The 13,183-nt window shown below is 40.0% G+C and overlaps 1 protein-coding gene across 2 annotated transcripts in view; it reads right to left on the bottom strand.

Moving 5' to 3' along the window:
• Nucleotides 1-13,183, bottom strand: part of herc3 (HECT and RLD domain containing E3 ubiquitin protein ligase 3) — a 30,461-nt gene that overhangs the window by 14,053 nt on the left and 3,225 nt on the right. For both annotated transcript variants that reach the window (XM_078262281.1, XM_078262290.1), the window contains exons 3-17: nt 11,514-11,673; nt 10,713-10,789; nt 10,079-10,300; nt 9,665-9,756; nt 9,241-9,371; nt 8,800-8,951; nt 6,418-6,473; nt 5,818-5,942; nt 5,433-5,492; nt 2,583-2,694; nt 1,768-1,957; nt 690-853; nt 430-543; nt 241-267; nt 49-147 (exon numbers count right to left, since the gene is read on the bottom strand). In XM_078262281.1, coding sequence (XP_078118407.1) covers nt 49-147; nt 241-267; nt 430-543; nt 690-853; nt 1,768-1,957; nt 2,583-2,694; nt 5,433-5,492; nt 5,818-5,942; nt 6,418-6,473; nt 8,800-8,951; nt 9,241-9,371; nt 9,665-9,756; nt 10,079-10,300; nt 10,713-10,789; nt 11,514-11,673 — 1,781 coding nt within the window. The remainder of the gene's footprint in view (nt 1-48; nt 148-240; nt 268-429; nt 544-689; nt 854-1,767; nt 1,958-2,582; nt 2,695-5,432; nt 5,493-5,817; nt 5,943-6,417; nt 6,474-8,799; nt 8,952-9,240; nt 9,372-9,664; nt 9,757-10,078; nt 10,301-10,712; nt 10,790-11,513; nt 11,674-13,183) is intronic.

Below are 13,183 nucleotides of genomic sequence, written 5' to 3'. Positions count from 1 at the left end.
GTCAAGTGATCGAACTGTATGATACAAGATCACATTAACAGCAGGTACCTGCATTTGCAGTTCAGCGTCTGTTTGCAGCATGGTTGTCTTGGCTCGAGCGTTCAGTATGAACGGGTAGGCACATAGGTTCACTGCGGGAAGGTCACTCTGAAAGGAAACCGGGGAAATATATACTTACTACACTAATAACAAAAATAAATCTAATATGTCATTTTAGATGTTAAAGTAAAAATCAAATACCTGTGAACGGGGGATTGATCCCGCTTTCTAGAAAATAAAATGAGAGAAAGCAAAGTCATTTGACTCGACTTGAAAGGGAAAAAAGGTCAAGAGCAGCAACTTATTATATATATCTAATAAGTGCGTGTGTGCGTGCGTGCGTGCATGCGCGTGTAAGTAACAAGGAAGTGAAACATTGTCAGAACTCACAATGTCAGCTTTACTCAGAAACCATTTGAGGTAGTCTTCCTGGATGTCCACCAGGCTGGTGATGTCAGGGATATAAAAATGGTTGTACTCCACATGGTTGGCCCTTAAATTTACCTGGAAAAATGGAACAAACACCTGCCTCAACATAGAAGTCCACAGATGATCTCAGCAGCTACCAAGACAACAGGAAAAACACACTGTCATGCAGAATTGATGGCTTGTTTACAGCAGCCGCAGCAGCAGGTGAGCTGTGTGGATACCTGGTGGAGTTTCTCCAGCAGCCTCAGCGTGGCGACTAAATAGTTCTCGTAGAACACCGGTACGAGCAGCGCCTTGCCTCCCGTTAGCAAGAATACAATGATGCTCTTGTACATGTCGACCATTCTGGTGAACACGCTGTTGTCCAATAAATACCACCAGTTATCTGCAGGGACAGAGGAAAAAAAATCCAATTAAATTACAGAGCAAATACCCTGCTCGAACAACAGTTTCTCCTTTGATCTGTCTGTGTTTCTCTAACCTTTTTAGCTGTATATATGTTTGTGTTCTAGTATATTTATGCATGAACCCTGTACATGGGCAATATATGTGAATAAGCTGGAATCACATTCTGATTATATACTGTATTTGCAGGTATCGGTATGCTGATCGATTAATCATCTGAAACACCCTCCCCACCACACCTTTCCGACATCGAAATTAGAGGGTCTGGGGACAATCCAACAACCCACTTCACGCAACGATGGCCAGGTAGGTGTGCAGAGGTGAGAAAGTAAGTAGAGTTTGCAACTTCTCTCTCAGGCTCTCTTCTTTCATTCTTCACATAATTACTAATGTCACTTTTCATGAACACCAAGAATGCCTTTATGTCATTGTGCCTGCCTATAAATCATTATTTGATATTTTGAACTCTGAAATATCTCAACAATTAAAAAGGCATTTGCCACACACCAAAAAACGTTGCAATGTTTAACAGTGGTGTTTAAAACAGTACCAAGTTTCAAGTTGGTCCAAAGCTGATTTTTTTTTTTTCTTTTTTTTTGCTGTGTGGAAAACCCTTTGTTTTTGATTCTTCTTTGACCTCTCTCTCTCTCTCTCTCTCTCTCTCTCTCTCTCTCTCTCTCTCTCTCTCTCTCTCTCTCAAACAGTCCGGTTCTGGTGGTTGATTAACACAGATATGTGCTGTTTAGCTAACAATTTGGTTTTGAAGAATTCTACAAGCAGCAATACCACACGCCAAGCAATCGGCCCATTCCAAACAGGCACATTTTCAATGGGCTCTGTACTGGTTAAAAAAAAAACAAATTAAATTGTTGTGTGTGCATGCAAGTATGATACCCAATACTTTGCCGGGGTTGGCGTCTAGTCGGAGGATGGCCATTGCCAGGGGGATAGTGAGGCGGATGTAATTCTTGGAGTCCATCAGGGCCGGGTACTCAGACAAGATGAGGTAAATCCTCATGGCCTCGACATCAGGAGGGGAGCGCGGCAGCTGAGGGATCATCATACTCTCAAAACTCTTAGTGGCCTAAACAGAGAGTTGGACACAAAAAGAGGGAAGACATGTATAACAGATTGTGTATATTTCTACTTTTAATTACATAGATATAAGGAACAATATTTACTGTTATACAGAGAAAAGTATTTGAAATCTACTATATTTTGATATGTTTGAAAGCTACAAGTATTATTAAATGAACCAGAGAAATTTATGAAATCATCTTCACTTCCAAAACAAAACAAAGCTTAGATAAAAAAAAAATCAGTCACTAAATTTTGGGAGAGGCTTTTAGTGGTTTGGTATGTGGCCTCAGTCTCCACACAGATTATAATTCAAATTGGGATGAGGTGCATGAACCCCAAACCGATCATTACTGTGCTAATGTTAGAGGTTATGACTCACTCCTGCAGTTTGTGCCACGAATCTACTGCAGAACTTGATGTTCTTTCAAAACAAGCTCAATATTCACATATGGATGTTTTCTTATAACCACAAGCTAGAAATCCAATACTGTGTGACAATCCTACAGTTCCTCCTTTAAAAACCCCTAACAGGTAGCTAGTTTGAGTAATGTCAAGTTTTGGCTCAGAAGAGCAAAAGAGACCAAATTGCTGTTACCTTGTGCACATACAATTTTTAAATACACATTTACCTGCTCCAGAAGTCCAGAGAAAGCCGGTTTGCTTAGCGTCTCAAATAGCTTTCTGACAGAGTCGAGATCGATGCCTGGGATCTTTGGGTTGGTTTTGAAGTGGGTATCATCACTGAGAAAGCAAACAAACACACACTTATGCATTGCCCATCTATGATGTCTCAGTGATCCCTAACAGGATATAAATAGACACATTCAGGGACTTTGAGGTAAAGCCTCGATCGTTACTTTGGATTAAACACCAACGGTTAGGTTAAACACCCAGCCTAAAGGTATTGAAGTCAATCCCTAAGCATCTCCTGTTTGGCCTGCGAGAGCCAAGGATAGTGAGTATGAACTGATAAACATGCTTGCACAAAGCCGACAAAATCCCTCAGCATGAAGGACAACCACTATTTACAGTGTAAGCCTTCACATTCTTATAGCTCAGGTTTCATTTAGTCATAGCACAATTACTTTATTATTTTGTGGAGACTGTTTGCCAAACAAAAAACATTGATGCAGATAATACGCTGTGAGTGTGACCACTGACCCACTTTATTTTGAGAACTCTGAGCTTAAAATACCAGATGAGCAGTTCTGGGCCAAAATTTAACACAAATACAATGAAAACAACAAACAAGTTGTAGGTCCCTACCTACAGTGTATGTATACTTAATATTTTTGCTGACTATGTTTGAATAGTTTTATTGATGTATTTTTATTCCTACAGTTACCGGCAGCCATTGGTTTCCATTTATTCCCTCGTGGTATACAAATCAGTTAACAGACTCTTGAAACCTTGGCTTAAAGTATTGCCAGGTCCCAGTCATGTACATAAACAAATGGATGTCTGGAGCAGTGGAAAACATCCATTTAAATTTCTTAAACATAACAGCATGGTTTGCCAAATGGTTAACTGTACTGTAAAGTACAGTCAGGTCCATAAATATTGGGACATCGACACAATTCTAATCTTTTTGGCTCTATACACCACCACAATGGAGTTGAAATGAAACAAACAAGATGTGCTTTAACTGCAGACTTTCAACTTTAATTTGAGGGTATTTACATCCAAATCAGGTGAACGGTGTAGGAATTACAACAGTTTGTATATGTGCCTCCCACTTTTTAAGGGACCAAAAGTAATGGGACAGATTAACAATCATAAATCAAACTTTCACTTTTTAATACTTGGTTGCAAATCCTTTGCATTCAATTACAGCCTGAAGTCTGGAACGCATAGACATCACCAGACGCTGGATTTCATCCCTGGTGATGCTCTGCCAGGCCTCTACTGCAACTGTCTTCAGTTCCTGCTTGTTCTTGGGGCATTTTCCCTTCAGTTTTGTCTTCAGCAAGTGAAATGCATGCTCAATCGGATTCAGGTCAGGTGATTGACTTGGCCATTGCATAACATTCCACTTCTTTCCTTAAAAAACTCTTTGGTTGCTTTCGCAGTATGCTTCGGGTCATTGTCCATCTGCACTGTGAAGCGCCGTCCAATGAGTTCTGAAGCATTTGGCTGAATATGAGCAGATAATATTGTCCCGAAACACTTCAGAATTCATCCTGCTGCTTTTGTCAGCAGTCACATCATCAATAAATACAAGAGAACCAGTTCCATTGGCAGCCATACATGCCCACGCCATGACACTACCACCACCATACTTCACTGATGAGGTGGTATGCTTTGGATCATGAGCAGTTCCTTTCCTTCTCCATACTCTTCTCTTCCCATCACTCTGGTACAAGTTGATCTTTGTCTCATCTGTCCATAGGATGTTGTTCCAGAAATGTGAAGGCTTTTTTTAGATGTTGTTTGGCAAACTCTAATCTGGCCTTCCTGTTTTTGAGGCTCACCAATGGTTTACATCTTGTAGTGAACCCTCTGTATTCACTCTGGTGAAGTCTTCTCTTGATTGTTGACTTTGACACACATACACCTACCTCCTGGAGAGTGTTCTTGATCTGGCCAACTGTTGTGAAGGGTGTTTTCTTCACCAGGAAAGTATTCTTCGGTCATCCACCACAGTTGTTTTCCGTGGTCTTCCGGGTCTTTTGGTGTTGCTGAGCTCACCGGTGCGTTCTTTCTTTTTAAGAATGTTCCAAACAGTTGATTTGGCCACACCTAATGTTTTTGCTATCTCTCTGATGGGTTTGTTTAGATTTTTCAGCCTAATGATGGCTTGCGTCACTGATAGTGACAGCTCTTTGGATCTCATATTGAGAGTTGACAGCAACAGATTCCAAATGCAAATAGCACACTTGAAATGAACTCTGGACCTTTTATCTGCTCCTTGTAAATGGGATAATGAGGGAATAACACACACCTGGCCATGGAACAGCTGAGCAGCCAATTGTCCCATTACTTTTGGTCCCTTAAAAAGTGGGAGGCACATATACAAACTGTTGTAATTCCTACACCGTTCACCTGATTTGGATGTAAATACCCTCAAATTAAAGCTGAAAGTCTGCAGTTAAAGCACATCTTGTTCGTTTCATTTCAACTCCATTGTGGTGGTGTATAGAGCCAAAAAGATTAGAATTGTGTCGATGTCCCAATATTTATGGACCTGACTGTATATTTGATTTGTGGTAAATGGGCTAAAATGTGCAAAAAGCAACTAGTAACTAATGCTTTAAAATAAATGCAGTGGAGTAAAAAGTGCAAAATATGCCTCTGGAATGTAGTGGAGAAGAAGTATAAAGAAGCATAAAATGGAAATACTCAAGTAAAGTACAAGTCCATTAAAACTCAGGACTTAGTAAATGTACTTAGTTTTCTTTTCACCACTGCATTGCACAATGGTTTAATGAGATGAAAATGTTGAGTACTTAGTTACTTATGTAAACATGGTGTTTATGTACCTTTCATCCAAAAAGCTGCCGTTCCAACAAGCCGTGGAGGAGAGTTGAATTATGATGTCTCTGTGCACAAAAACATATAACAGAGCCTTTAACAGACCATTAAATATAATTGATGAAACAAAATCAAGTCTTATAAGTAAGACAATTATTAATACTAAACATCTACATGAGAATGAACATTTTATATATGTAGATGTTTAGTATTAATAATGGTCTTTCTTATAAGACTTATAAATTAGATTGTACTGTGTGTATATATATATATATATATATATATATATATATATATATATATATATATATATATATATATATATATATATATATATATATATACAGTACAATCTAATACATTTCACATAACACCTTTTATTATTGGACTTACTTTGTGACACTGGAATCTGTGCTGTACATCAGTTTTAACCGCCATGAATTTAATCTTTCATAATTGATTGGGGAGATTGATTTGCTGACATTAATCACTCTGAAGTCTTCTGGGGGGACGTAACTCTGCAGAGAGGAAGACAAACAGAGACAAGAACACAGCACAAACATTTGGGCTTTAGTCTGGGTTGTGTCTGTTTCCTTCATGAAGATAAAATAAATAGGCCACACCTGAAGTCTAAATATTTTGCTGCAGAGGCTAAATGTGTCTTTATCAGTGCACATTCCTGGTAATTTGCTGGATATGTGTAGCAGACAATTGCTCCACCTACAGTATAGCTCCTTTATAAGAACTGGTAAGCGCTTAGACATTAATGCCATCCTGTGGTGAAACACTGAAACTGAATAAAATGGAAAACATCAACAAACCAAGGTTATTTGGGGTTTGAGGAAACTAGCTCACTTTGCCTTATGCCACTTTAATGACTGTAATGGTTTTCCCCTCCCCTATACAAACAATAAATAAATTATTGGTCACAAATAAAACTGAAGTCATAATTTAGGCAACACACTTTACTATAATCTTAATTAAATCGCATACCTGGTCATTAGAGTACAATAAGAAGCTATGGTCTCCTCCACTGATGATTTTGGTCACTATATTGTTTTGATCATAATAAAGAAAGGGAAGAGAAACAGCACGTTAGCTGGCCAACATTTTACAACAGTTATTCAGCTGTCAATTTTAATTGTATAGCACCTTTCATTACAAGTAAACCCACAGTTACTTAAAGTAGTTGTATTTTTTTTTATTGTACAGTAAATCATTTTCAACTGCATTTGTATGAAATGATGCTTTACAACTGAGCATGACCTTGAGTATACTGCTGATACATAGTTATGAAGGATAAAGCATCATTTATTGTGGATGCATCAAGAGATGATCAAAATCTTGTGTGTGAAATAGTTTTCAGAGTCATCTTCCAGCCTAAAAAATATTACATTACATTACTACATCCACACATACATTTTTGTTTTAAAACACATAACTTTGGCTACCTTTATGCCTGAAAAACAAAACATTTTCATTCTTGTATTTTTGACAAGATTATATTGATTATACTTCCTATAAAATAGGGAAAGTAGACATAGTAGCCAGGCATTTCAACAAAAAAAATTCAAGCCACACTCATATATCTATCTATAAATTGCAGGAACGTCTGTCTGTCTGTTATACGCATATCTCTCGAACCGTTAGTCCGATGGATTTCAAACTTGACAGGTGTTTTGCAACGGGCATGAGTAAGTGCAGTGCCAAGTTTGACGTTGTTTGGATTATAAATGCAAAATATATCGTCGGTAAAAGAAGCACACATTGGCTTTTGCCGCTCTAGCCGCTGGCCACTCCCCCTCTCACACTGCACGCTGAAGCTGACTGACTGAGCTCAGCGATAGAGAGGGTCGAAGAAAGCAGCAGAGCTTTGGCAGCTAAAATGTGAAATATACCTCAGACCCACAAACATGTGCAAAGTAGCACTACTTTGGACTGTCTTTGACTTTGAATAAACAAACGACAATTCCCGAATTTAAGGACGTTAAGGCCCTTTGACTCTTTTCCTGCTATTGTATTAAATTGCTGTGAGCTGGCAGAACAACGTAATCTCGAAGATTATTCCTTCACAGCGCTGTGCAATGCGAGAAAATCTCAGAGTTGAACCGGGCAGACACAGCAGTTTTCATCAGACTCACCCTGGGTCGGGTTAATTAAGTCTACTGCTAACTTACAACACTAATGGCGCTTTTCCATTACGTGGTACCTGCTCGACTCGCCTCGACTCGCCTTTTTTGGTTTTCCATTACGAAAAAAAGTCCCTGGTACCTGCTAACAGGTACTTTTTTTAGTACCACCTCAGTCGAGGTTCCAAGCGAGCTGAGCCGATACCAAAATGTTATGTGAAAGCGACAGACGGGGGTGTCCTGAACAAACCCGCCATTTTTAAATAGTTTAGCCAGCTGTGTTTATTTTTGCTGCCTCCAGCTTCATTTGAAACAAAATGTGTCTTCTGGCTGTGGCAACAACAACACATCTTCGACGTTCTGTGTGTGTGTGTGTGTGTGTCGCGTTAGGTCACAGCAGTTTACTGCGGCGCCGCTATGACGACCAGCCACGCTGAGGCGGTACTAAAATCTGCAATGGAAAACGGACGCACAGTGAGGCGAGTAGAGTCGAGGCGAGTAGAGTCGAGCAGGTACCATGTAATGGAAAAACGCCATAATAACATTACCTTCGCCAAAATACCCCCACGAATCAAATCCCCTACTTCACCGTCAACCGTCAAGCCACTAAACCTAGGTTTAACACATCAGCAGAGGTGTTAATTTCCATACGGCTGTATGGAATTTAACACATACACCTCTGCTGATGTGTTAAATTCATTAACGATCATATGACACGAGACAACACCGTCTCTCTCTCTCTCTCTCTCTCTCTCTCTCTCTCTCTCTCTCTGCGCGCGCGCGCGTGCGCACACACACACACACACACACACACACACACACAAACACACACACAAACAGTCCGGTTCTGGTGATTGATGAACGCAGATATTAGTTCTCATAATGGGCCAGGTGGGTAGCACACTGCCATGAGTCCATGACGCTAATGTCTGATTACTCCACATAGTCATTGTGATATTTTGTGATTAGCCTAGATTCTGAATCTGCCCCGTTCCTGTCAGGTAAATGCAGTAGTAGGTAGGCTTACAATGTCTTCCTCTGATGTAGACGTAGCCTACACTGTAAGTCAATAGTAGGCTATACAGTGGAGTAAGTGGTTTGGGGTCCTTCTGTAAGTAATTTTACATTTTACAAGAATTCTACAAGCAGCAATACCACAGGCCAAGCAATCGCCCATTACAAACAGGTAAATTTTCAACGGGCTCTGTACTAGTCCTGTAAAGTGAGCACAAAATCTTCTTCTTACCTGTACAATGGACATTTCCAGTCAGGAAACTGGCCTTGACAGGTAATGGGCTCCTAGCATCCCCCCGTATTCCTATGCCCAGCTGGCCATGGCTGTTACAACCAAACGCATACACCACACCAGAGGAAGGCACAAAGGCCAACGTGTGGTGCCTGACAAAAGGGAAAAAGCAAGATTTAGGATGCAGGGGGACATAACCAGCCTCTAAAACACTGAGTTCATTAGTTACAGTCTACTTTAAGGCAATCCAATGACCCTGGAACTCATTTGTGATCTTTTGATGTTTAGTTTTTGTTGATACTGTGTCAGAAAGGTGTTCAATCAACACCTCTCTGACACACTTTAAGCTTCACAAAGACAGACATGCATTGAGTTACATCAGATTGTACATTTGTACCAAATTAAATGGTGAACAAAAGTTCTGTAAAGGTTTAACAGTACCTGCCACAGGTGATCTGGGACACCTCAGAGCCCATGAGCTCCACCACTCGTCTGGGTAAAAGTTCGTTATTGGTGGAGCCATGACCCAGCTGACCCCACGAGCCTTCACCAAATGTAAACAAGCCGCCATCCTGCCAGAGACACAATACAGAATTATTTTTGTTGTTGTTTGAGACAGAAATTCTTGGCATAGTAAAATACTGTTTTTCTAAAGGACAACACGTAAAGGTTGTGTCAAGGTGCATAGAAAGAATACTCTAACCGATCTACCAATTATGCGACAGCTGACCAAGCAGCAACTGACCAAACTGGACTATGTAACATTTGGTGGCATGCTAATGGAGGCAGCAGGATATGCTTATAATATGTGGATATTTGAACTGAAACTAAAAAGCACTGGTGGGGGGTTTGTCTATATCCGTACCTTTGTGAGGGCTGCTGTATGTTCCTCTCCACAGCTGATGTGAACAACTTTTTGAGATCTCAAAAATTTGATGTGGCACGGAACAGCGCGATCTGAGGTAGGGAACATAAACATGCAAGCAAGGTCACACTGTTTTACACTGTTTGATGTAATAACAAAAGAGTGGTACGACTTAGAGGAACATTACTGAGTTCTGCATTTGAATGTTGTATTGTAGTGGCCATAAATCTGTGACTTTGCTTTCCAATAGGCATTTTTTTTAAACTTCCCATATATAAACACTTAGTGCTTCTATGAAACATATACACTCCTCTATCCAGTGTCAAAACAATACCTTAAGTGCAAATGTTAAATCTACATAATAATACATCATTTATATCTTTTAAATAGCAGTGTATGGCTACTGATTATTACCTTGTTTATCATTGAGACCCAGTTGTCCAGCTCTGTTCTTGCCCCAACCAAATACAGCTCCGGACAAGGAGAGAGCAAAGCTGTGGTCTCCCCCGGTGGTTATCTGTGCAAAGGGAATACCAGCCAGAGACTTCAGGGGATAAGGGAGCAGCCTGCTGGGCTCTCCTTTCCCTAGACCGAGCTGACCGCTGGTGTTCTGGCCCCACGTGAACAGCTGGCCATCTGAGAAGCAAAAATAGGTAACTGTATACAACATTTGTTTGGTAATGTGGGACTATCTAAAACTGATGTGATTATTTTTAAATTACAGCTTGTACAGTGTTTTGGGGGGAGGGGGGGCATGTTTTCTTGACTGACAGGTGTGTCAGCCTATCGCTCTCAGCCTTTGTGATTGACAATTCCTAGTCCCACCTCAGCTCCAACCAATGGTCAAAGTATCCCACAGAAAGAAATCAAAATCAAACATGTAGGGAACCAAAATACAACGCAATTTGTCAGTCAAGATGAAATCGAGATGCATTCTGATGCAAAGTTTAAACTGGATATGGATAGAGTTTGGACAAACAGTAGATGGATACAAGAGTACAGACATAAACGGTGCTGGTGTGCTATGAAGAGATTGTGTCTTTCAAACCTCTAGAAAGTGCAATGCAGTGCTGATTCCCACACATTACTTGAGAGATCCGGTGGTCACACAGCCTTTTAACCAACCTAGGAAAAAAGAAATGTGTTAATCAAACTATAAAAACCATGCCCAAGGCTACTCAATGTTCAAAATTACAAATTACAGTGAAACAACCTCTTTTTCAGTTGTCAGGAGATGTCATTAAATGCTACCAGTGACATGGTTAAAGTTCGGCGATTGTCCACGGGTAAGGGACCTAACTTTGTCGGCTTAAATTTTTTTTTGTGAACATTTCTAATTCATAATATACAGGCTAACTGTAAGGCCAGCCATAAGAAACTACTTTAGAGTCATAAATGTTTCACTATCCTACAGCAGGCAATTCGCTGCATCTTAACAGTTAAATAGTGGCCGGGTTGGCTCAGTGGTAGAGCAGGTGCACATATACTGAGAGGTTTATGCCTTGACGCAGAGGTCCAGGGTTCGAATCCGACCTGTGACGATTTCCTGCATGTCTTCCCCCTTTCTCACCTAGCTGTCCTGTCAAAAATTAAAGGCGGAAAAGCCCAAAAAAAACAACAGTTAAATACATTTATAAATCATGGTTCTTTTTCACATTCTAATTTCATGTGAACAGAATATTTCATAGCATTGTTATTTTGGATGTATGGGTCCCTACAAATTGAACCCAGTCGTAATGCTTATATCCAAACCTCCAATCTCTTTTTCTCTCAATGTCATTTTCCTGAAGTGTTTTTTCTCCTGTCAGGCTAAAAGCTTTAATTCCTCTATGGTGTGCTACTAAATCACCTTGGTATTCGAACAGCCGCCTCTGCAGTCCCCAGACCAAGCTGGCCCCCTTCACCAGCTCCCCAAGCAAACACTTGACCCTGTTCATTCACCGCCATTGAATGGGCCCGACCACTCGACATCATTGTTATTGTCTGAGTATCCAGAGCTCCTACAAGCTCTGTGGAGAGGAGGAGGAGCGTCAGACGTCAGCAGTTTCATGACAACAAAAAAATAGATCAACGTATGAAGAGTATGTAGAGAGAGGATGTAAATGCACTGATTTTTTTAATTGTCAAGCTACCATCTCATTTGTTACGTACTAGCCTGGTCTATGATTGTCATACATTTCCATTCAATTCAATTCAAACAACTTTATTGATCCCAAAAGGGAAATTCAATGTTGCAGTCAACCAGTCACATACAAATAAATATACAACCATAATCCAACTTAAGTGAAGTAATAAATGCATAAATTGAAGCATTATGCTTCCCCAGGATTACAAGCTCTGAATGTTACAGGTTGCTGCCATCAGCAGAATTTAAGAGCCTAATGGCAGAAGGAATGAAGGAATTCAAGTATCTGTTGGTTTTACATGGGGGGGGGGGGGGAGAGATAGCGCCGCCCTAATGGCATTAGATACTGTAGCTTTTCAGTTAGCAAGCTACAGTATCCAAATGGTATTTTATTTTAGGATCTTTTGAAACAGAGAGCATTCATTATGCCCTCATGGACCCAACCCATGTGAGGAATTTAGCATGGGCATTTTATCTAATCTTTTGGACCGCACAAACTTCTATAGTTCCCAGGCCAAAAACAGACTGTTTGTGTAACATAATATGACCTAAGATTCAAAGGCTAAAGACGTATGTATGATACTATCCATGCACAAAAAATATCTAAGTTGTCCATGCTTTTAATGTGCGCTGTAAAAGTGGGTTTGTCTCTGTAATAATCCGTGTCACACACATTAGAGAGATTCATTAGGAAGCAAGCACATGTGAGGAGGACATATTGTATGGTGCAGATAATCAGAAACTGTCACAGTGCTGTTGGTGCACTGGTTTCCTGTTTGGTTTCTGCTATAGAAATGGTTTATAATAGAGGGTTTACTGGGTTAAAAATGCTGCAGTTGCTTAGAAAGGTTACAAATAGGCAATAATCTGATACTGTGGTTTCATTAGAGCTTATACTACAATATGATTTAAAAACATGCAATTAGCAATCTACATTGTATAGGCTTATTCAAATAATATATTTAAGTAACAACACGTGCCTGATGGAGGCCTAAAACATTATCAAGTGTTAAGTGAATAGAAGTGCTTATCCTACACATTTGTCACAGAGGTTTTTTAGGAATGCAAGAACCTTCTACTGAATATGTCTATTTGCTTCACCCACATGGCTATACAAAGTTACAAAAACTTCCAGCCACATGATATCAACATTGACCCACCACTGTCTACAATCACTGCCAAGCCATGAGAGTGTTTCAAACCTCCTACAAATGTGTTTTGTGGCTAGTCGTTTCATTTGATGTTCCCAATAGAACCCACTCAGAAATGGAGGCACTTGTGCATTTATAGTGATACTCTCCACAGTTTGCTTTGCATTTAGGCACATTTTATGTATAATACAACTACATAAAGTGCATCATTTGTGAAGCTTATGGATTCGCCCGGTTTTCTTA

Source organism: Sander vitreus, chromosome 2, assembly GCF_031162955.1.
Source record: "Sander vitreus isolate 19-12246 chromosome 2, sanVit1, whole genome shotgun sequence".
Taxonomy (NCBI): Eukaryota; Metazoa; Chordata; class Actinopteri; order Perciformes; family Percidae; genus Sander; species Sander vitreus.
Note: the sequence above shows the minus strand (reverse complement) of the source record. Positions and strands in the feature narration are given on the sequence as shown.